The sequence below is a fragment of the Ursus americanus genome, chromosome 26 (assembly GCF_024610735.1).
Source record: "Ursus americanus isolate L20-20 chromosome 26, mUrsAme1.1.p, whole genome shotgun sequence".
Lineage (NCBI taxonomy): Eukaryota > Metazoa > Chordata > Mammalia > Carnivora > Ursidae > Ursus > Ursus americanus.
Genome location: NC_142152.1, coordinates 781,646 through 807,084, shown reverse-complemented (window position 1 = coordinate 807,084; position 25,439 = coordinate 781,646). Strand labels below are relative to the sequence as shown.

At 35.9% G+C, this 25,439-nt stretch overlaps 2 protein-coding genes across 17 annotated transcripts in view; one reads left to right on the top strand and one right to left on the bottom strand.

The window, feature by feature from the left end:
* Window positions 1–7,841, top strand: part of PSMA3 (proteasome 20S subunit alpha 3) — a 19,772-nt gene extending 11,931 nt beyond the window's left edge. Inside the window, exons 6-11 of the mRNA XM_045810305.2 lie at window positions 1,441–1,513; window positions 2,300–2,365; window positions 3,678–3,724; window positions 5,984–6,051; window positions 7,193–7,257; window positions 7,677–7,841. Coding sequence (XP_045666261.1) covers window positions 1,441–1,513; window positions 2,300–2,365; window positions 3,678–3,724; window positions 5,984–6,051; window positions 7,193–7,257; window positions 7,677–7,721 — 364 coding nt within the window. The 3' untranslated portion in view covers window positions 7,722–7,841. The remainder of the gene's footprint in view (window positions 1–1,440; window positions 1,514–2,299; window positions 2,366–3,677; window positions 3,725–5,983; window positions 6,052–7,192; window positions 7,258–7,676) is intronic.
* LOC148107667 (uncharacterized) lies at window positions 4,808–25,439 on the bottom strand. Of its 16 annotated transcripts, none has more exons than XR_015721740.1 (7): window positions 25,165–25,439; window positions 24,232–24,282; window positions 21,842–21,924; window positions 19,288–19,336; window positions 12,976–13,138; window positions 9,397–11,767; window positions 4,808–8,879 (listed from the first exon to the last, which is right to left on the bottom strand). XR_015721740.1 is itself a non-coding variant. In XM_087855953.1 (5 exons), exons 1-5 carry the CDS (start codon window positions 25,170–25,172, stop codon window positions 11,723–11,725), a joined length of 348 nt encoding a protein of 115 aa, XP_087712079.1. In that variant the 5' UTR covers window positions 25,173–25,439; the 3' UTR covers window positions 8,881–11,722. The 16 variants fall into 16 exon arrangements, 2 of the variants coding, with proteins under 2 accessions (XP_087712079.1, XP_087712078.1); XR_015721735.1 differs by lacking the exon at window positions 24,232–24,282 and having other exon boundaries at window positions 9,397–9,569; window positions 11,660–11,767; XR_015721736.1 differs by lacking the exon at window positions 24,232–24,282 and having other exon boundaries at window positions 9,397–9,428; window positions 11,660–11,767.

Below are 25,439 nucleotides of genomic sequence, written 5' to 3'. Positions count from 1 at the left end.
TCACTCTAGATTTTCCTAAAAAGACATGTTTAGTTTTAACTTTAAAGAAATAAAGTCCTGTTTGATTGAAGTAGAACATTTACTAACATCTGATTGCTTGCCACTGTTAAAGGGCTGTAGAAAGTTTATTAGCTATAGTCCTGCCTTTCAGTTGTTCCTAATCAGTCATATTTAAATTACTGAGGACAGATGTTAAAGAAAATCTGAGTTTTATTCTACCACCAATAAGTTAGGCCTTTGGACATTTTTTATATTAGTTGTTCTTAAGGTTCTCACGTAAATTACATTGAAACATTTTGCTTTCAGACTTCATAGAATACCTTTCAACTTTTTTAAATCTTTGAACACTTTGAATTCATCATTTCTCTATTTCTAAGGGAATAAGAATAGTGGAGAACTTTTTCAGTAAATAGTGAACATATACTATGACTTAGTCACAGATATGTGAGAGAGGGCAGGACACAAAGATGAGTAAGTTTTCACTGATACAGTTTTATAGGTGATAGGATATACACAGACTAGTGGGCCCAGCACCAGTCAGGGAATGGCTGCTTTCTTGGAGAGATGGCAAGGAAAAGAATGTGAGATGTAGGTGGAATGGTAAGAGTATTCATGCAAAGGGACTGCTAAGAAACTACATGGGCATTTCAGGTAATGCAGAGGTGGTCAGGTATTCTTGGTGCGTAGGAGGGGTACTGAAGATGTAGGAAGGGGCAAGATCATACAGAAGTCTGTGTTCCGTACTAAGGAAACGTGGAAAGGTTTTAAAATTATAACCAGTTATATATTCTGAAAGATAAGTTTCATTAATATGGACGGAAATGATTGTATGGGTGAGAACTGGACAGTTGGTGTTACAGTAGTCTGTACGTGAACTGATACATAAGATGAGGCTGGTTTCTTTTCTACTTCTGGGGTAAACTAAACGACAATTTCAGAAAATCACTAATTCGTATGATTGTTTAACAGCCTAATTTTAATTTGTTGAGCATATAAAAATACATTAAAAGCAGTTTGGATTATTGTAGAAGAATAACTGGAGGAATATTGGGGAATAGCCAAGAAAGAATGACGGGGTGTAACAAGAGCTTGAGGCAGACTGAATGTATTCCTGTTAGTTTTGTTATCTTGGCTTTTTCATGTGTATGCCTTTACCTGTTGGGCCTTCTCATTAGTTTTCCATCGGTCATCACTCCTTTGTCTACACTGCTGTCTTCCCAGAAAAGTTATATCAGCAAGTTTAATACTAAACAAAGCCATACAAATTTTCAACAATTTCAAGTGTATACTAATTTTTATTGAAATTATCTCATCAAAGTGTTTAATATGAGTTATGTGTATCAGTTCATCTTAGAAAATATAATTGTGTATTTACTGAATTTTTAATATTTTTATGGTATTAAGAACCATGGTTTAAATTATTACTTTACTTTCATGCAGTTTCATGTTAGGGTCTTACAGTGTGAATGATGGTGCACAGCTCTACATGATCGACCCATCAGGAGTTTCCTATGTGAGTAATTCTGAATCATGAATTTCTATTTCTAGTTTAATGGTATCTCATTAGCATGTAAACCATATATTTGGATTACACGAAGTTTCTTTAAAATTAATTCAAGGAAAGTAACAATTTTTTGTGGATATGAGGCAGAGGAAAGATTTATCGCTTTTAGTATGTTTACAGAAACTGCATAGTGAACATCAAAATTGCAATATGTGGTATTTCCTTTATTGTGATAAATATTAAGTGTCTTAAAACTAAAAACCTTCCCTTTAAAAAAAGGATTTTAAATGGGATTTTTTGCTTTACTTACCTTTTTTTCTCTTCTGAGATATTTATGGTTTTTACTAATTACAAAAAAGACTTTATATTTTGTCATTAAACACAAGTATAAATGGGAATCCTTTCATTTAAAAAATTTTCAGTATAATAAAAAATGGTTTAGAGTATTGAACTGAGCAATTATCTCAATTTCTTTTTGTCATAATGCTAAAAATTTTTCCATTCCTAACCTCAAAAACATCTCTAGTTCATGAAGTATATATAATGACGTTAATTTGTTTTTCTTGTATGGCACCTCTATTAAAAATAATCCATGTTTTTCTAGAATTTTTTTTTTGAGCCCCCTGGTGTTCATTAGACATGTGTTTGTATTTCTCCATACTTAATTTTGAAAGTCATTTAACATCGTTTTGTTAACCTTTAAATCGACAGTCACAGCCACTAATGATTTTAGGATAGTATATCAGTTTAATTGAATAATATCTGTATTTTTTGGTGTGTGTTCTTTTTAAATAGGGTTATTGGGGTTGTGCCATTGGCAAAGCCAGACAAGCTGCAAAGACAGAAATAGAAAAACTTCAGGTAATACATACTTAATGCTTGTGTTTTCCTGTAACATTATCCTCATGTAGTGAAGTTTTATCACCACAAGTGAAACTTTTTAGTTTAAGTATACATAGAGTGTGGTTTGCTGTTTTGAGCAGAGCTTTCTGAATATGAGAGACTGATTAAGAAAGCTGGTCGTGTGTGTGTGTGTGTGTGTGTGTGTGTGTGTGTGTGTGTGTGTATACTCAGTCTGCTTGAAGATTCTCTTCTCTGCCCTTCCCCCCACTCCTGTGCTCTCATGCTGTCTCTCAAAAAAATAAATCTAAAGAAAAAATGTGCTTTTTCAAGTTTGCTTAAAGTTACCTTTATTATGATAAAATTCACTCACCATAGAACTTAACCTGTAAGGGGAAAAATGAGATAGGTATTCTTTTTTTTCACTTCACCCCCAAATTAACATGAAAAAATTTAAACATCAGAAAAGATAACAGCACAACTATGTCCATCTAGATTGAACAGTTATTTTTCAGTGTTTTATCCATTTGTTTTTTCTTGAACTATTTGAAACAATTACAATGACACTATCTCTAAATGCTTGAGTTCAGCTCTGTAGAATATCATTATCACACCTAAGATATAATCAAATATTTAGTCTATAATCAAACTGCCTCAGTATTCTCTCAAGTGTCATTTTGTAACTTTTTCAAACTGTGATATAATTAAGGCTCACACTTTGAATTTCAATTATATCTCTTCTATTTTAAGTCTTACCCTAAAAAGGGGGCGGGGCACCTGGGTGGCTCAGTTGGTTAAGCATCTGCCCTTGGCTCAGGTCATGATCCCAGGGTCCTGGGACTGAGCAAGTCATGCATGGGGCTCCCTGCTCAGCAGGGAGTCTCCCCACTTTGCACTCACGTTCTCCCTCCCACTCTCTCTCAAAAATAAATAAGTCTTACCCTTCTCCCAGTACCAATTTTTTTTTAGGGGGAGGGAGGGGCAGAGGGGGAGCGAATCTCAAGCAGGCTCCACAGAGTACAAAGCCCGATGCAGGGCTCGATTTCACAACTTGAGATCACGACCTGAGCTGAAATCAAGAGTTGGACCTGAGCCACCAGGCACTCTCTAGTAGTAATTTTTTGAAGCCCATGCCCGTTGATTTTGTAGTTAGTTCCACATAATGTATTTCCTATCAAGACTGGTATTCTTAAATTCAGTATCATGGTTTTGATTTTATGTCTGAGACTTATGTTAAAAGCATGGGTTATTGACAAATCTGAGAAAAGAATCTGAAAATAGTTATATAAGTATAAAGGTCTTCTTTTGACTCATGACTCAATATTTTCTATAGATGAAAGAAATGACCTGCCGTGATGTTGTTAAAGAAGTTGCAAAAATGTAAGTTGGAATTTTTATCATTGACAAAAATATTTCATTTGACCTTACCTTATACATTAATTCTAAAGGTCTGTTTTGGTTGTTTTGTTTTAAAATAACTTCATGCCTAATTTTTAGAATGTCAATTTAACATTCTAGAAAGTCTCATTAAGGGGACTATCCATATTCCAAGTGATAGTGAATGGAATATGAAGTTTTGACAAACTAAAACTATTTAGGTGAAAGAATTCAAGAGTCGGAGGATATAGTGTGGACCTCTAGGAGCTTCATTTGATAGCTCCTACTCTCTCAAATCTCAGAAGTCCCAGTAATAGGAATTTGGTTTACAAACTTTATTTTTGGTTTACAGCTAGTTATTTCTACACATGAACCATGAAGCTGGGTTCTTTATATTATCTGTTTTTCTTGGACGGTAAGATACGTTAGTCATAAATGCTTTTCTGAGAAGATAAGAGCAGTATTTCAATACATTTAAAAACAGCTTTAAGAAAGTCTGAAGTGGTTCATATTACCAGGTACACACAGTAGAATGCATATGTGACTACAATAAGTAACAACTAAGTCCATAAACCTGAGTGGAATGCTTCAAAATTCATGATTCTTCCAGATCAAAGAATGTAGGCACGTGGTATTTCAAAAAAATCCAATAAAATGCTAGTTTTGCAGGAAAAGTAATCAACATATTATCTACTCCACATTATAACTAACATCAACATGGTCTAGTCAGCAGTTTGTGCAAATGTCTCAGGTTTTACAATTAGTACATGTGAGAAAAATAAAAGTCCTAGAGGCTCCGTATATATTTAAATGGTACCCGTAATCTCTTCTAAACTGCTAGTTGTAGTAAGATATTGAAGTGTTCTATGATTTTGTCTTAATTGTCACCACTCGACACTGCCATGTTATCTTCCTCCCTCCCCCTTTTACCAAGAGACCCCCTCTTCTCTTGTGGTTGTGAAGCAACAGAACCCACTTTATGATTGTCAGTTAATCACATGAGGAGCTCTGGGAGTCACCTTACAGTAGAACCACTTGGAAGATAAAGAATCCTCACCGAATTGTACAACAGATTATTGTTGTTCCTATTTTATATAAAAGAGGGAGGGGGAAGGGCAGAGGGACAGAGAGTATCCCAGGCAAGGCTCCATGCCCCATGCAGAGCACAAGTTGGGGCTCAGTCTCACAACCCTGAGATCATGACCTGAGTGGAAATCAAGTCGGATACTCAACCAACTGAGCTACCCAGGTGCCTTGTGCAACAGTTTAAATGTGATAAACTCCATTTCTTTCAATTGAGAAGTGCTTCTGGAAATCAGCCCTTACTACACCTTTTTATGTTTAGGTGTAACAGCATAAACTAATTAGTTCATGTAGGGAAAGCCATCCCCTTACCATTTAATAAAATGAGCACTATGTATCTTTTACTTAGTCTAGAAAATTAAGATGCTTTCTCATACTATAGCAAGGCTTTAAAAATATCCTCCAAAGTAAAGTGTGTGAAGATGCTAGAAAAGGTAAAATAAGAAAGCTTTGCTCTGATACTTTTACTAAATTTAATGTTGTGTGACAGTGCCTCCTTGTTTATTGCAATTTGCCATGTATTACAGTTTGAAAGCCAGGTTAAGGGACATATAGTTCTTATAAAATGGATAAGGGGTTTAAAAAGACCCTGCCAAGAAGCTTCAGATTGAAGAGACCAGTAATAATTGCAAACTAATACATTTGTTTTAAAAATCATCATTTAATGAAAGGAATAAACAAATATCCTGAAAAGGTACAATTGTAATAATGGCCTTTTCCCTTTTGAATCTGTGCTCTTTTTAAGGTATCTTTTTGAGTTGTGGGTCTACAATGTAACAGTACCAAACAACTTGGGTTGTAAACACTCCTTTGTAGTATTTAATTTTATATCCATCCTTGTGTGATTTACTGTCTCTTCTTTTTAAAGATTTATTTAATTTAGAAACAGAGTGAGAGGGAGAGCAGGGGTAGAGGCAAAGGGAGAGAATCTCGAGCAGGGTCCCAGCACTGAGTATGGAGCCCATCTATCCTACGACCCTGACGATTATGACCTAACCCAAAATCAAAAGTCTGATGCTCAACTTATTGAGCCACCCAGCCTATTGTCTTTTCTAGAACTGTTCATAAATACAGACTAATGTAAATATTTGTATTAGGGATGGGTGTTCTAATTTGTGCTGACTGGGTACATGTTTATAGATGACCAAGTAAATGTTAATTTTCTCGTTTGTGTTCTAGAATTTACATAGTACATGATGAAGTTAAGGATAAAGCTTTTGAACTAGAGCTCAGCTGGGTTGGTGAAAGTAAGTTATTTTTGTACATTTATTTGCTCTGAGTCATCTGTACGAAACCTAATTTAAAATTGGGGGCCTTTCCCTTTTTATCTTAAAAATAATTTGGTAATGACATACATATATTAAAGTATGCAAATAACAGATGAACTGATGAATTATCATAATATGGATATACTCATGTAACCACTGTGCTCTCTCTGGTCAACAAATAGACTAGTTCCCCTGATAACCCCTTAAGGCCTCTTTGAATTTATAGTTCTCTACCTTCTCCCTAAAGGTAACCACTACCTTGAATTCTAACTCATAGTTTTGCCTGTTGTTCAGTTTTATGTAAGTGAATTACACAGTGTGTATTCTTTTATCCCTGATTTCTTTACTTCAGCGTTGTATAAATCATGTGTGTTGTGTACAGGATTTGTTCATTTGCCTTGCTGTGTAGGATTCTGTTGTCCAGATAATCACACAATTTATTCATTTCCTCTTTTGCTGCTGGTTAGCTGGGCTCTTTCCAGTGGGCTTTTTAAAAAAACTATAATGAATAGTACAGCTGTGGATGTCTTGTGTAATAATTTTGATACACATATGTAGCATTTCTGTTGAAAATATACGTAAGGGTGGAATTGCTGAGTCATGAAAACATGTGTAAGTTCAAGTGCAGTAGGTAGTGCCAAAGTGTGTTCTACCACTTAGTGCCTTTCTATTACAAAGAAAGCCATAACAAATTTACAAGGTAGTATTTTTGAAGGGGAAGTTCTGCTTAATTGACTAATGTTGTGAATGGTTTACTTTTTTGAAGCATCCATTTTCTGAGAAATCATCAATTTTTTTCTTACTTGCAATGGTAACCATGGATGGGGCTACGAGGCTAGCTTTTTAAGAATTAATCATGCTGCACGTTAATAAATGCTCAATTTATCATAGCATCAGGATAAATCACTGTATAATTAATGTTTGTGTAAGAGCTAAATTTGGACAGATTTAATCTTACGTGGAGAAAACACAAAAAAGAGTTCAGAGCATCTGGTATTACTCATAGTATAATTTTTAATATTAGATGGGTTATACCTATGGATTGGGTAGATTATATTGGAAAAGAGTTGCAATACAGTCCTCATTTCTAATTCATTTAAATATATGGCTTAATTTTCAGTAACTAAAGGAAGACATGAAATTGTTCCAAAAGATATAAGGGAAGAGGCAGAGAAATATGCTAAGGTAAGCTGCAGAATGTAAAAAACTCCCTAAAGGTATGAAAGTAAGCGCTGAATAATAAAGGAACTTGGTTGATTTCTATTAAATAACACTTAAGAGTTGAACTGAACTAAGGTTAGAAATTTTCTAGGTTATCCTCAGTGGGGATAGGGTTGCCCTGGTTCCAAAAATTTTGTATGTGAAAATGGTAAGGGTTTTCCAGGGCATTTAATGCTTTCATACTGTGTGTTCTATCAAGAATATAGTCAGCTGATTGTTAGAACAAGATACACTTAATTATCCTTTTCTTTGTTTGGGTATGTTATTCTAAGTCAGTGTTATCTTCAGTTGTAAAGATTTTTCAGTTATAAATACTTAGTGAGATCCAGGTTGTTATAAACAGTATTAAAAATTGATTTTAAACACTATTTTTCTCTTAACAGGAATCACTGAAGGAAGAAGATGAATCAGATGATGATAATATGTAACATTTACTTCAGCATCTATTTTAAATTTCTAATACAGTCCCCGTGTAATTCTTTAGCCCCGTGGATTATTATCTACCCACTGACCAATTTTCATTAAATTTTTGTCTTGTAACGATTGAAGTTGGCGGGAATAATTGAGTACATATTTACTTGGTATTAAAATGAAGGTTTATGCTTATTGAAAAATTCCTTAAGATACTGCAAAAAGCAGCTTTGGAATCATTAATTAATTCAAAGCTCCTTCATTACTCAGCTAGACTCTAAAGATCATTTATCCCTGGGTTTTGCGCAGTAAGTCCCTACCAATTCAGTAGGTATTACTTGATGCCATTACCCAGTTTTGTATTTAGTGAAATGATTGTTGGTCATCAGCCACTGTTAATTTTTAAGTGTGACACACAAGAAAGATGTTTTAGTTTGGAGAGGAAGAATTTTTCCTCCCTTTATTTGTGGAGAGGAGTGGATTTAAGGATCCACAAGTTCCGTATTTTGTCACTTAAAAAATTTCCTCATCTGTAAAGTTCAATTAAAATACCCATATTTTATATTAAACAAGAAGTTAGAATATAATCAGTACTGGGGCCTACAAGAACTGTCATAACCTGAACAGTAGTACTCAGAGAAGGAAGAAATCGTCTGTAACTCAGGCCAACTATGGGCAGGTATACACACCCTTTACCTGGCTCATGCCAGAATCACTCGAACTGTCACTTTCCTAAGAAGGTAATCTCTACTCACGGAGTTTGGCAGCAGGATACTGCTGGACTTTGAACATCTGTGAAGTTTAAATAGCAAATCATTATACATGAATAGCTAACTATTACACCAACAACTCAAAACTATTATCATGACTTTTATGTAAAATTACATGCTACATTTTACAACTTACACATTTAACTAAGAATGGCAAACACCTAAGCAATATTAAATTGGATCTATCTATACACCTAATCAATAAGCTGACTATCCCTAAGCCAATCTAATGGCCATTCTATACATTTCCAAAATATGAATGGCACATAAATATTCTATTGTGCTGTGAGTATATCTGTTTTTAAATTCACATCAGTATAGGGGCACCTGGTTGGCTCACGTGGTAGAGCATGTGACTCTTGATCTCCGGGTTGTGAGTTCAAACCCCAAGTTGGGCATAGCTTACTAAAAAAAAAAAAAAAAAAAAATCACAATAATATAGTTTATAACCCTTTAAAAGAATAGACACTGATTCTAAAGAAACCTAAATTTGAGCAGCTAAGCCACCTAAAACTATAGATGCCATAACATTAGATAAATCTGAAATTGTATAACCAGATACACGTGGTTCTTCAGCTATTATGAAGCAGTTAACTTTTATACATATTCTATGTAGGATTAATAATCTAGGCTCACTAGTGGGGGCACTTTGTAACTGCACTGTAGAAATACAATAAGCCTCTGGGGGGGGGTGGAGCTGGTACATTTTACTTTGATAAGACTACAGGGACACCTGGGTGGTTCAGTCAGTCAAACATCTGCCTTAGGCTCAGGTCAGGATCCCAGCGTCCTAGGATCGAGTCCTGCACTGGGCTCCTTGTTCAATGGGGAGCCTGCTTCTCCCTCTCCTCCCTGCTCATGCTCTCTCTTGCTAACTCTCTCTCAAATAAGTAAATAAAATCTTAAAAAAAAAATCCAGTACCTTATTACTGTAAACCTTCTTGATATTGGTACCTAAAAAGAAAAATTAAAAATATTTTGAAGAATAAAGTTTTGGTTTAGAGATTACAAATAATAAAATATATTTAGATTATTAAAGCACTTAATCTGATAAGCCTATCCATTTGCTTCTATTTCCATCATTCATAAAGGGACCTGAAAAATAAATGACAAAAATCAAGTTGTAGGTCATCAATAGGTTTTGCTCTTCAAATTAAGATTACGATTAACATTTTCTTCTCATTTTGTAAAAACACCCCCTTACCCAAATGCTATTAAGAAACTAGAGAAAATCCACAAATGAAAATCAAGTCTTAATGTAGAACACTCAATCAGATATTATTTCTCTATTGAATTCCTGACCTTTGGAAATGGAAGGCAGACTTGATCTCTACTTTATTGTACTTTCCTGCACTCTACCATTATCCATATTGTATTTGCAATGCCTATTTATTAAGTGGTTTTCCCTAAGGATTTCCACTACCTGCCAAAGAAAGCTTTCTAAAATGATTGTCAGATTTCTCCCTCTCAGTCCTTTATGTGTTTCCCATAAAAATTGTCAAACTATTTTCTTTTTAAAAAGGGAACTCCAAAACATGAAGTGTGTATGAGTACAGCTATACTTAATCCCAACCAAGTAAAGCCTTTGTTCTACCATTGTCGTGTGTATGCATCTATTAGGTGTTCACTATAATAAAGTGTAATCCCCCTCCCTGGCCCATGGGAGTTGTTTGAGAAATCATGTCTTTGTATCACCACTGGGTGTGAGAAGCCACATAGTATTCATTCAAATGCTTAAAGGTACACATTTTTAAAAAACTGAATTCATAATAACTGAAATTGAAATAATCCTAGTTAACTGGAGGATAAGGCATACTAAAACACTGAGGGGAGCCTGGGGGGGCTCAGTCAGTTAAGCACCAACTCTTGATTTCAGCTTAGGTCATGATCCTCAGGGTCGTGAGATCAAGCCCTGCGCTGGGCTCCCTGCTCCTGAGGGTGAAGCTTGTTTTAAGATCCTCTTTCTGCCCCCTGCCCTTCTCTCTCTCACTCTCTCTGTCCTCAAACAGTGGATCACAACAGTATCCACTAGGGGCTTCTAAAGATGAACATAGTTTATCATTTCAACAGATCTGGAAATCCCAAACTCAGAAAATATATAAACTCTGGGAGATTAACTTTTTAAAATAGAAGCACTGTAATAGGATTTTTTTTTAATAACAGAAGGGCTGCTTCTCTGCTACAACTAATCACAACAGCTTCAGAATAAGAAAACTAACATCCTAGTTAAAACCAGGATAGCAGTTCAAAGCCCATGTAGATTTCAAAGGAGCTGTGCCATAAAATAATTTTGTCACCTTGGGCAAGTTAATTTCCTCATCTATAAAATAAGGATTATGTACCATTTAAAACGGCATACACAGGAATACTTAAGTAGAAATTTAAATTTGTATAAGGCTTCATGTTGAAAATTAAAAAATACTGGTGATATCAACAATGAACTACATAAACTTACTAGAAGACGCAGTATTGTCAATTCTCCCTAACCTGATCTCTAGATATGTAAAACCCAATCAGTTTGCAAGAGGCTCTTTGGTGGGGGGGGGGGGGGGAGATATGAAATCAACAAGCTGTTTCTAAAATTTATATGGGAAAAAAATTAGAATAGCCCAAACAATTTTGAATAAAAGACAAGGCCTACACCACCTGGTCTGAAGACTTATTATAAACATAAAGTTCATGTAATAAACATTATTAGTGGAACAGAGGAAGTCTAAAAAGAGACTCACAAAAAAGTCAATTGACAAAAGTGAAAAGGTAAATCGTGGAGAAGGATAGTGCTTTTTCACAAGCGGTGTTGGGACAACTGGACATCCACATGCAAAACCAAAAACCAAATCGTAACTTGTACCAAATACATAAGTCAAAGTGATTGGACACCAAAATGTACCTCACGTGGAACTTTCTAGGAAGAAAACAGAAGATCTCTGAGACTGGTTTAAAAAAGAGTTCTCACATACCATACCAAAAGCATGATGTAAAAATAAAAACTGACAAACTTAATTTCACCAAAATTAAAAGTTTCTACTCTCCTAGAAACACTGATAGAATGAAAAAAACAAAAAACTGTAAGGGGAAAATATCTGCACATCACCTGACACAGGACATGTGTCCAGAATGTATAAAGAACTCTCAAAATTCCAACAAGCAGAAAACAACCCAAAAGTGGGCAAATATGGGGGCACCTGGGTGGCTCAAAGTGTTCCACTCTCGATTTCAGATCAGGTCATGATCTTGGGGTTGTGAGATCAAGCCCTGTGTGGGCTCCAGCACTTAAGAGTCTCCTCTTCCCTCTAAAAAAAATAATAAAAATGGGCAAATATTTGAAGAGACAATTCAAATAAAATTATGTTCTTAAACTATACCACCCCTTTCAAGAGGTAACCACCATATTTATATGTATCGTTCCACTCCATAAACACAAACTTTTATTTATTTATGTTTTTTTAAAAGATTTTATTTATTTTACAGAGAGAGTGAGAGAACAAGCAGGTGGAACAGTAGAAGGAGAGGGAGAAGCAGGCTCCTCGAGGAGCAGGGAGCCCGATGCAGGATTCGACCCCAGGACCTTGGGATCATGACCTGAGCCGAAGGCAGATGCTTAACCGTCTGAGCCACCCAGGTGCTCCAAACATCAACTCTTAAAAAGTAAATGCTGGTGTACTGTGGTTAATACGTTAAGGTTGTTGAAGAGCAAGGGTCCTTACACATCTTGAGTTTGTGTTTGAAGTGTATGATTTGAACTTTGATTTTATGTGGAAACAGAATTTTAGGAAAATTCATTTAAATAGGGAGTTCAACTATATAATCCATATGGGAAAGAGAATTATTAAAAACTTTTAACCAGGAAAAGCTGACAAGGCTTCAAGACCAATGTATGCTGAGAATTATTCTTAAGACATAACCAAGAACAGGCGCTTGGATGGCTCAGTCCCACTCTTGGTCTCAGCTCACGTCATGATCTTGGCTCATGTCATGATCTTGTGGTCGTGAGGTGGAGCCCCAGGGCTCTGTGCTCAAGGGCACAGAGTCTGCTTCAGATTCTCCCTCCCTCTCAAATAAATAAAATCTTAAAAGAAAAACAAGACAGCATCAAGGAAATACTAGTAATTTAGAGAAAGTGAAATGGTATACAAGAACTGGAGGTATAAAGACGATAACCTATCACCTGTAGTAGATTGGCTGACTTGAGTTAGTAGCAACCAAGTGATAACAAGATTGAATGCAAACATATGGATGCCTAAAATGTATCATATTGCCAGGAAAGATTAAATATAAACAAGTTAAATAAGATACAATTCTTTACCCAGTAGGAAAAACATTTAAAAATCATTAGCAAGTTACAGATTTCCCCTGCCATCTAGAAAAGTAGAAAGTAGAAGGTTCCTATGAAACCTTTCATAAGCCAAAATGGCATACAGTGAAGAAATTACAATTTATATTGAAAAATTTTTGAGCATTCCCAGACCCCCAAAATAACCTTTTTTATTCGTCCTGATACCTTAGCATGCATCTTGCTAACAGATGCACAAAATATTACTGGGATAAAAGGCAGATGCTCACAGAAGCGGTTCAAAGGTATGGTGGCTTGATGCAGAGCGCAGTTCTCAGGGAAGGAGCCTTGCACTGCCACACTCCCTCCTTGGGTACATGCTAACGGCTTGCTGCAAAACACAATGAACAATTTTTGCTTTTTGCCTTTTTTTGGTAAAAGTAAAAATCTTCTTCAGGCTTCTTTTGGTAGCATTAACAGGTACCAATGTAGGTCTTTCAGTAAAAAAAGTGCAGGGGTGCATGGGTAGCTCAACTGGTTAAGGGTCTGCCTTTGGCTCAGGTCATGATACTGGGGTCCTGAGATTGGCCAATGTTGGGAGGAGAGAGCCTGATTCTCCCTCTCCCTCTGCGCCCCCCCAACCCCCCTTCTCAGGCTCAATAAAATCTTAAAAAAAAAAAAAAAAAAGTGCCATAATGCAAACTTTTGTGGGGCTTGTTTTTAGATTTTATTTTTAAGTAATCTCTACACCCAACGTGGGGCTCAAACTTACAACCCTGAGATCAAGAGGTGCATGTTCTACCAACTGAGCCAGTCGGGTGCCCCGTGGGTGCATGTTTTAGTATGAATTCATAGACCGTACATATATATTTACTGAACTACAAATGTGTGTTTTGGGAAGGAGGAGGAAGATAAATTCAGACAAACAAGGAAGGGAATCTGGGACAGTTTTCTAGAGATCTGGTGGATGAGATCTCCAATCAGTGAGTTTAGGAGAAAAACTATGGATGTCAATAATTAGCAGGAAAAAACTTCTGAGATAATTGAATAATTGAAACAAAGTAAAAAGGCTAATCTATACAAGATTATGAGGAAGAGAATCTAGATGACAGTGGGAATGCATAACGGTTTTTCCATCCAATTCAAAGAACTAAGAATTCTCCAGAGATCTGAATTTACAAGGTCTGAAGTGAGGCCCAGGATCTGTATTTTGAATATCTGGTGTGATGCTTGTGAATACACTAAAATTCGAGAATCACTGATTTGGATTTAGTAAAAGGAGAACATAACAGAGACAGTTAAAGGGTTTTAAGAGATGAGAGTTTCTGTTACAAAGCAAAATGGAAAATGAAGCTGTAAGGCAAGATGGTCCTTGATGAAAACTTTCCCACTGGATTTTAAAGAGCACAGGTCTTAGAGATAGCAACATGAATCTATATGATGAAAAGGAAAGTTTCTCATAGAAACTTTATAGTAGATGGCTTCAAATATGATTTGGCATCACTTTCCTGAACATTTCCAACACAAGGGTGGACAAAGAACATAAATACACAGGGATTAAACCGCATCTTTATTTTACTGACAGGTCAAGAAAGAGAAACATAGCTCTGACTTAAGGAAGACTGGGTCAATTTGGCCAAAAAAATTTTTATAGGACTTGGTTCCACACTGCAAAAGAACCTTAATACAGGATTCCCTAACCAGCAGTATGAGGGGATTCCGGTTTACACTGAAAGTATGTTCCACTGACACATTCTAGTAACACCTAATTAGAAGTTCATTTCACAGAAGAAAAAAGTAACAGAGGCCCCTGGCTGGCTTGGCTGGAGGAGCACGTGACTTTTGATCTCAGGATCGTGAGTTCCAGCCCCATATTGGGTGTAGGGATTACTTAAATAACTAAATTTAACAGATAATTCATCCTGTATAACTAAATGTTCTATTTACTCACTACTTCAGTTGCAAGAGAATTCTTAAAATCATTTTACTGCAAACTCTTCCTCCAAAGATATTCAATACTCACAATGTAGCCAATTTCTATTTGAGTCACCATTTGACCTTTCACCTGTCCCTACTGAAAAAGGAGTAAATGTGTGGCTGAATGGAAGTTTTTCCGTATTTCTAGAGGAAAAGTCTCCTAGAAATGAACATAGATCCTTCCTTCACAGGCAATATAATGATTCATTCACTAACCGAAATACATTTGACATGGAAAGCCTAAAGGCAAGCCACAAAGTTGGCAAGTCATGCACTAATTATTTCTGACAACAAAAAGTTTCTTTTCCTTCCTGGCAACCCTTTCTTCCAGGATGTAAAGCCAAATGAAGCTTTCTGACAAATGACTTCACTTGTAAACACGATGTGCCATCCCCTCATCCCCACCCCATCCAAATAGCTGGACAGCTTCCAAACTGAAATTCAGGAGAGATGCTTTAAACATTAAACTCAGGCTCGTCTACTCTAAATCCATTCTTTCCCCTAAATGGAAATCTGACAAAACAGGAAGAAGTACTTGGCAGCATATAGGAGCAAGTTCTGTAGCTTATGTATTTACTGGTAACAGACTAGTTTTTCGTGACTGTGTAATAAAATGCAGAACTTCACATATAAGAGGAAAACAAAAAAATCTGCCTTGGTTACCAAGGTTCCCTTGGCAATTTAAAGGTCTTTAGGACATTACACAGTACAACGAGGAATAAGAAATGGGAAGACGGCTTTTATTTTTGTTATATTCTTTCAAATCCACCCCCCCATCCTGTCTGACCAAGATCTAAGCCACCAAAATTATACAAACACTGGAGGCAGTTTTAGGACTGCACATAAAACTAAGTAACTCAAATATTAAAAAGAAAAAAATAAGATTTTTGGTTTGGTTTGAGGGAATCAACTTGGGAGAAAAGATTTTTGTTTGTGCTTCTACAGGATTGGGTAGCCCTAAATACAGATAAATATAAATCCCTAAGTGGGCCATTAGGATGAGCAGACTCAGTAACACACTACAAAACATACCATAAGCCAATGAAAAGAAAAAAAGAAAATGAATCCCCCCTCCACGATGTCTTTCGGCTGCTCCCTTCATCCTCCCCCAACCCCCATGGCTCAATTCCACTGCTACTGAAACTAGAATTATTTCCAGGTAACAATGTCTATCTTACATAGTATCTTAACTTTTCAGCTATCACACTTATGAGTATAACAGTATATATCAAAGTGCCTCATAAATGTTAGACGAACAAATAATGAAAGGCATTATTATCTAGTCCATTTTCCCACCAAAGAGCAGGTTGAGATCCACAATAAGTCATGAAATCAATTCTGTCAGTCATAATAGGCTTTAAAAAAAGTGAACTACCACAGAAAATATTGGAAAACACTGTACTTTCATTTGTTGTGTGTGGGCAGTACACACACACACACACACACAAAATAGAAACTTCACTATAATGAAATTAGTGATCTTCCTTAGCTATTATTTCAGCTGTTTTACCAAACAATGAAAGCAATCAGAATGCCTATTAACTAAAACAGTGAGATAGGTAGGACATTAAAGCTTCTGTCAGAATTTGATCCTATGTGATAGGAATTCCCTGGGATAGGAATAGCAGCAACTTCCTTAAGTGATAAAATTACTGGGTCAATGCCTGATACATCTGATTCAGATTCTCACAGGTTGTTAAATATCAGTTAACCTTTCAGGGACACAGAGATATTAGAAGCATGTTCAGTAATTCTTATTTGAAATATGGTGCTGGACTGGAACTATCCAGTATATTAAAAGCGCTATGTATCTAGCCCCATGTCCTTTATCTCTACAAGCACTCAAGCTGAGTAATATATCCCAGCTCACCACAAAGGAGAACAGGCTTAGGATTAGAACACTGAACATACGGTTTTCAAATCCAGTGCTCCTATATTAAGATGCTTATTCAGTTCAACATCACATTGAACTATTGTAGAAATTCTGAGAATTTTTGAGCAAACAGTACATACTTCCCACTTTAGCTTTATGAATGCCTAATATGAGCCTGATATTTTAACTTACCTCATTTCCCACTGTTCCCATTTCTTCTAAATCTAGAGGCCAAGACCCTCTCAACATTTCAGTAATGGAGGATCAAGTAACTGTCCTCATGAAATATCCCACCCAGTTCCTCTTCTGATTACCGCTACTTTCCAAGTCTAGAGGCATTACAGTGATAAGAAAAATGTTACTTGTAAAGTGAGATTACTGATTGAGCTAGGTGGCTTATATGTTCTGTCACTGGCAGCAGATGTACTCTAAGTCCTGGCCAAACTTTTCACAAATTTGGACCACTGGTGATAAGGAAGATTGGTGGGTGGGCAGATCTGTGAAACATCAGTTACTTAAAAAAACCAAACCAAACCAAACCCCCAATCCCTCTGGTGGTTAATCAGATATACTATCTTTTAAAAAACAGCATGAAAACACTCAAATGAAAACTCCAGACCTGTGATAGTCCCCCTAGTGCTCTACTCCCTAAATGTTCTTGAATCTGACTTAATTCTAAAACTTCAAGTGATCTCACTTTAAGTAACTGATCTCATCTAAAGTAACTGATCAGGCAAGATGTTCCTAGTGTATAAATACTGACAAAGCATATTTTTACTGGCATGTATTTGTCTATTAAATATCACCTTTTAGATTGCTATACATTTTATAAGCTTTCACTCCACAAGTGAGTGCCTACTAAGTGCCAAGGTCTGTGACAGGTTCTAAACTTACAAAGCTGGATAAGGTACAGTTCTCTGTCCATAAGGATGGCCTAACTTAGTGAAGGATATCTAAGTGAATAAAAAGCTACAATGTAAGATAGAAAGTGACAGGAATCACATTAAGAGGAAATATATGAAATTCATATGGACAGATTACCTATAGCTGTAGGGGTTATCAACAAAAGTTTCACTTAAAAAGCAGTGTTTGAATATGTGGTGACAGAGGAACATTCTTGATTGTGGGAAAAGTATTAATAAAAACAAAGACCAGGAAAAACAGAGAGTTTGTATAGGGGAGCCATGACAGTTTTAGTGTGACTGCAAATTAGTTTGGAGAGAGAGGTCCAGAATGGAAGGTCTAGACTGAGGTCTAGAATGGGAGGCAGAGTCTAGAAGCTTTATTTCTGTATATAAATATAACGTATTTTGTTAAAAGCTGGTGGAGGGACAGACAGTATGTAACAGCAGACACACTAACACCACCTAGTATGATTGCTTCCTAAACACTTGGCATCATTCTAAGCACTTTACATGTATTAACTCATTTAATACTAATCCCAACATTGCCAGTTCTACATATATTATTCCCATTTTACAGACGGAGCAGAGAAGTTAAGAAATTTGCTGTAAACCACCCTTCTCAGAAAAAGCCTGGCCACACCTACATATTCTAAAGCTGGAAGTATCTTCTTTGCTATCCCTGAACTATTTTTAAAAGCTATCATTCAAATGGGGGCATGGAGAAGACCTAAATCCTGTAAGTAGCTCCACTCACTTAATCTTTGAAAAATAAAACATACCAAAGTTAAGGGATTAATAAAACGAAAGCAATGAAAACATACACATAACCACATACTCACTGCAAGCTAAAAATGCTGAAAATGTCATAATGCATAAATGTTTCCGAATGTACTAATTAATTTTTCCTCAATCTGTAAATAGATTGTTTTGTAACCCAGAGCCAGTACTGTGACGGGAAAAAGTTTAAATACTTAATTATTTAAATGAGATCAAAGACAATTTTGATATATGTAACAAAGTGGCTCAAATTTCATAAGCTCATATCCCAAATGGGTTAGGTTTTATAAAAATGGATTAAAAAGGCAAATCAAAAAGAAAAAGGGGAAAAATTAATATTGTGATTGATAAACTGATATTTAAAAAGCTGTTTTTCTAAGACAAAATCATAACTCTTCCCTTAACAGCAAAAAACATAAGATCTTCTAAAGCCCTAAGAAAAAAGGGACCAAGAGAGTAATAGGTAAAAAAGTAAGCTCTTCCTCTTTAAAAACACTCAAAAATTAGCCTAATCCATGTTTTGTTATTTCTATTGTTTTTTAAAAATACTTCTAATTGTTAAAGCCCTTCCTCATCAGTATAAGTGATAGAATAAAAGTGGTTTCCAAAAACAAGACAATTAACATCTTTACTTACATTTTAGATAAAGACTCTTAGCTAAACATTCATGTTCCACACACATCTGTTACCTCTATTTTGTTAAAAGAAAATTAAAAGAAAACACATAAAATTTAATCCACTGAGAAAGAGGGAAAGATATTTCACCCCATATATCTGAACAATTTAAAAGCTTACATGTATTTTCTAAGATGTTATTTTAAAACTATTTTTTTTCATAATGAAGAACTGACCTCTCCTTTAGTTTGAGAATCATCTGGCTTCTCTGCACTTATTTTACTTACTAATCCACTTTAACTTTTCTTTTCAATTCAAGTTGTACTTTATTTTTTTTTAAGTTCATTTATTAATTTAAGTAATCTCTAAACCCAACGTGGGGCTCAAACTCACCATACTGAGATCAAAAGCCGCACGCTCTTCTGAGCCAGCCAGGTTTGCACTTTAAAAATCAGAAATAAGAAAGCCTTGATAAAAACACTAAAATCTAATGGAAGAAGAATCAGAATTCAAAAAACAGAAAACACTGTAAGGCAGAGCATTTGCTTTTGTCCCAATTAGGGACCTCATAGGCACTTGACAAAGAATAAATGCTTACCAGACATTTCAAGTTCTAACTAGCATGTTTAAAACTGATTTCATTTTCCTTTCTAAATCTGTGGCCTTTCCTGACCTTCCAAATTTGTTAATGGTATGAGCTACTCCTTCCTCTTTAAAATCTAGAATGTTTTGTTTTCTTCTTTACCTCTGTAATCAAGTAGAGATCAAATGCTGCGAACTCTTTTTCTCCCCGCCCCCCCCCCCCCAACTCTTGCTCACCTATTCCTTCCTCTCTCTCCAGGTCCTACTTTAGTTTCAAGCATGCTGATGCACTGCAACAGTATCTTTTTTTTTTTTTTTTTTTTTTAAGATTTAGAGAGAGCTCACTAGCAGGAGGGTGAGAGGGAGAGAGAAAGAGAGAAACCCAAGAGGACTCCACACAGAACACTTAACTGCACTTAATCAACTGCGGTGCTCCCACTGCAACAGTATCTTAACTGTCTCCCTACCTCCAATTCCACTGTCATTTCTTCAGTCATACTGGACACTGTTTCCAAATGATTTTCCAATAGTACATCTTGGGTACATTGTACCCCTCTGTGTCTATTCAAAAATCCTCAACAAAAATAACTAAAATTAAAAAGGACGTCTGTATGGAAACATATCTGTAGCAAATGATACTAAATATATAATAAGCTCAAAGAATTAAGAAATAAAATATCAAGACTCCTACATAAATGGACAGAGATCTTGAAGACAGAATATGTCTATTACTATGAATCAGTAAGTGAAATTAAAAAGTCCTACACTAGTTAACAACAAAAATCTTGCAAGGAAAAGAAGAGCTCAACATATTTTGCACCTATTAAATTAGCACAAATGATTATAATTATAGGCTACCCAATGCTGATAGCTAAACTTGAGGGAGACAAAGAATGTTCCAAAAGACAGAAAATACTGTATGCACAAAGATGATAATTATAACAAAATACTGAAAAACCAGAAACCCAAAAGGTCAAGCAATAAAAGAATGAAGTTGAAAGTCAAACAGTTTGATGGAGTATCTTCAGACATTAAAATTATAACAGGGACTGTGCGGTCACACTGAATGCTTATTACAAAGTTAAAGGAACAAAGAAAAATAAAAGTTAATCTAATAATAAAGAAAAAATATGCATATGGACAAGGAAGAAAGAAATTTAAAAAATCTCAAGTTACAGTGGATTGTTTAGTTCCATTTTGATCTGTAAAATTTGAGAATAAAAAATAATTTTCATTTCCTTCTCAATCCCAGCTTTCAAGGCCCTCTCGAGGTTCCCAAACCTATATAGAGGACAAGCACCCCATATAATTCTGATGTGCAGCTAATTCTAGAAATATTGACAAGTTGGCCTCACACAATTTTCCCAAAGTAATCTTTAGTCACTCACTACCCCGAACATAGCTTTCTTTATATAACTGAAGTCTTGATCACAACTTTCCATCCACTAAGAAAGTGTAAGATCTTCCCTTCTAATTTTACAAATTATATCTCACTAACCTTGAAAAGCCTTCAACAATCACTAAGTAAATTTCTTTTTGTTCTGCATTATAAAACAATTTGGCTTGGGGCGCCTGGGTGGCTCAGTTAATTGTCTGACTCTTATTTCGGTTCAGGTCAACATCTCAGGGTTGTGAGATACAGACCTATGTTGGGCTCTGCACTGGGCATGGCGCCTGCTTGCCTGCTTAAGATTCTCTCTTCCTCTCCCTCTGCCCCTCCCTCTAAAAAAACCCCAAACAAACAAAAATACACTAAAAGCACAATTTGGCTTTTAAAAAACAATTAGGTCTGATTGTATACTGAACTTTGATAAATCTGTTATTCTCATAAGCCATGATTTAAATCTTTAAAAACTTACCTGAACAGACTAAATCTTTTGAAACAACTATATTAGCTTTCCATGCTTAATTATGTTTTCTTTAATTAACAGTAAGCCCTTTGAGCATAGATCCTTGCCATGTAGAAACATCACCAGGTATCTAGATCTGCTTGAATCTAAATCCTAACATACGATGTCACTCTAGTTTGAATTATATGTGGAAAAACCTCAGTCATCTATGCCAACATATGACCATAAAAATCATCAGTGACACCTAACAGGGCAAAAAGACTATCAGGGATTGCAAAGATTGCTTTGTTAACAAATACGCAAGTTATGTAACTTTCCAAAACATAACAAAACCATTAGAAAAGAAGGTATATTCAACACAGCAATCTGTCAAGTTCTGACCATAAACATTTACAGAAACTGTATGGTGGAACAAATTCCATCGTTCTTCAAGATACATATATACGTGACATACATATATAAAATAGCAATAACCAATCTTAATTACTAAATAAAAGGTAAGTAAAACTGCATACCAGAAACAGAATTTTCAACAGCAGATCCAGGTCTTCTAAAACTGGAACACGTTCCTTCATTTTCCCGTAAAACGAGGTTTATTCTAAAAAACAAAGACTTCCTTTAGTTTTGAGTATGCCACAGTCCTCAGAACACAGACTATTTTATAATCTCCTTTAAAAAACAAAGAAACAAAAATGTCACTTCTAAATACTATCGCTAATGAGATCCCTATATGTCAACTATTTTAACATGGGCTCAAAATAAATCAGGAAAATGTTCAGCGTTCTGTGATTATAAAAATCCAGAAATGGGAACCACATGAATGGATAACAAATCCACAGGAATGTTCTAATTTTGAGATTTCAGTGTAAAATAACTACCTTAAGAAGCTAATTACATAGCTTCATTTGAAGCCTTGACCAAATAAATAAAGCATTCTGCTTTCAAAACAGCTTTTCATCATTGAAACACCATTAGAAATTTTGGTGATTTTGATTTTGTAAGGAACATTATTCTATTAGCTTGGGCTCATTGAAATAGGTTACAAAAAACAAATCTATTATGATGAATTTTCTCTCATTAATACCTAAGAGATGGTCTAGTGACTGTTCGGTTAATATTCATCTACAGTCACCTTCCATTAATATATCATAAAATCCTTAAGAATTCTCAATGGGTGCTCTAAATCTGTATTACATTAGCAATTACAAATCAATTCAATATTAAAACGAGTATTTGAATCATTAAAAAAATTTTGAAGGCTAAAATAGCATCATCTGTGGAACATTACAAGTTCTTAAAAAAGTATTACTGTTAAAGAAAACATTAAGTTGGTTTCTTTCACATGTTTTACAAAAGCGCATACAGGTTCATAACAAACACTGACAAAGCACTTATCATGTATCAGGTAGGGAAACAACAGTGATTAAAACCTCAGTTGATTAAAACCTCTGGGAGTGGAGTCTCAAACTGGGGAAGAGCCTAACAACTGCAAAGCAAACGTGATGAGAGACAACATAAAGCGTCCTGTGAGGGTACAAAAGCACCAAGAGAATGCACATAAAGATGGAAGACTTTAAGGAAGACTACAAGGAAACATAAAATAAACTCACTAACTATACCATAAAAACAATATTTGTTTTTAGTATCCTCTAATGTCACTTCTGTGTAACAAAATATTCCATTGGACAAATGCCGAACTAGAATGAAAAATACATTATATTTAAGAAATCACTTGAAAGGCCCAATAAAAATTCTCAGAATTATTTTACTGTATGTGTGACTTAAAAATTGTAATTCTACTTGAAAAAAAGAGACCCAGGAGACAGAATTAAAAAATAAAGGTAAAGAAAAAAAACAAAAAATAGGAGGAAAGAGGAAAAAAAACAAAAAATTTAAGTGCAATAGAACAAAGCTTTCTGATGGAAGTTGTACAAAGACAAATGCCTTAAATGTGTAATCCTTTTGGCCTTATATTTCTATTTCTAGGAATTTACTCCAAATAATCAGGAATGTACAGGAAGATCTAGATGCCTAGATATTTTAGCCACAGACGATAGTTCTCAGGCAAAATCTTTTGTAAAAATGCACAAGGATACCAACATTACATTGCCATTATAGAAAAATTAAGGTATCAGATTATATAAAGCATGGTACATCTATCCACACTATGCAACCATGAAAAATGCTTTATGGGCAAAATGTTTCCCATGTTCCCAGTATTTTCCATAAAGAAAAAAAATGAGTGACAAAATAAGCATGACTAGAATGACCTTTATTTTATAAAACAAAGCTGATGAAAAAGAGAAGCCCCTCTGCATTATATATAACCACAGTATAAACTATAATTACCTTTTGGTGTAAGGAATACAAGAGATTTTTGTTTTATTCTTTGGGCTTTTCAGTAATTTCCCAATGCCCACTGACATGCATTATTTGGATCAAATAGTAAGTTTTAAGTTGGGCAGTGGAATTATAGGTGATTACCCCCTGGGCAGTTCAGCATTATTATACTGTTTTACTATTTTATTAAGAAAAATATATCATTTCTCCTTTAAACTTTTACTGCCGTATCTTTTCTACATGCCAAACTTTTTAATTAGGAAGAAATCCTGAAAATGTTCATGTTATTCTGTGATAAAAATATTAAATATTTTAAAAACTCAGAAATGGGAACTACATGAATGAAAAAATTCATAAATATGTATGAAATTTGAGATTTTAATCTACATGATCACATCAGGAAGCTACTTACACAGACCCAATGGAACCACTAGCCAAACCTAGGTCCTTTCAACCACTGTTCTTCCATTTTTGCTATTTATGACTCTATCGGTACACAGCACTGGTCCATAACTTTTCCACAGTCTGCCCAATTCTAAAGATTTTTACAGAAATTATAACTCACCTCAGTAGTACTTAGGATATGTCACTGAAGGTCTTGTTTTCTTCAGACCAACTGCCAAAAAAACCCCCCAATAAATTATTAAATCACACAACCGTTTCTAGTCTGGAGACCCATCAATACAGCAATAGGATTCAAAAGAGAGGTATTAGGAGAATAAACAGCAATCCGGACCAGTGTGCCTAGGTCTCTCAAAAATACCTACATTCCAATTTCTTAAGTAATTTTGAGAAAAATCACTGCTATGAATGAAAACTTTAATTAGGTGGTTATTCTTTTTGAGTAAATTTAGTCAACGTGGATTTTCGACGATATTTCACATTATTAAAATTCATTCTTTAAAACAACTTGCCAATTCAAACTCCATTTCCACCATTTCAAATGTGTCTGCTAAAAGAACAAAATCGCCGGCTGCCCTGAACAAAATTCCTATCGGGGAGGTCCTCTTCTTTAAGCTGTGTTCAGTCCCTACAAAACCACCACTATTTCCTTTAAGAGTAGTATCAGCCTCGTGCCGAATGGCACAGCCACCTATCTAAAGTTAGAGTAGCAGAGTCTGGGCTAGCTAGTGAATTCCACACCCCACAGCTTTCTGCAGCTTCCTCAACGCTTAATCGTGTGAGGAACACGCGGAAAACTCTCTCCCCACGCAGATGGGTCTAAGCACTTTGCCTTTCCCCGTATTAATTAAGGAGACGCCCACAGCAGGTGGCACTTGGCTGGAAGATATGACAAGTTCCCGAAACGCACTTCCAAAGGGAGGAAGAACTAATCAGAGAGGAGACGCCAGAATCTCTGGAGAGGCATGCAAAGGACCCGCCCGGAGAAAGAGACCTGCACCTCTCCTCCGCCCCTTTCTCTCTCGCGGCGGGAGAGAAAGCCTCACCCCCTTTCAACCCGCCACCCCCCCCCCCCCCCGCCGCAGGGAAACCTTACTTTGCCATGGCCGCCGCGCGGCCCGTCCACTTCCGGTGCCGGTGCCGCTAAAGCTGCGCCATCCCCCAGTCACTAGGACAACCACAGCTTCTAACCGACCTTTTTGACAGGTCCGCGACTCCTCCGACCTTCACTACGTGCTGTCCTAGAGTGAACAGCAGACAGGTGCCGCACTAAAATGAATCTACGAGATAAAGCCTCGGCTCTCCTCTCGACAGAAACATAAAATGCGATAGAGCTGCGACCACCACCGCTCAGACAAAATGGCGCCGAGA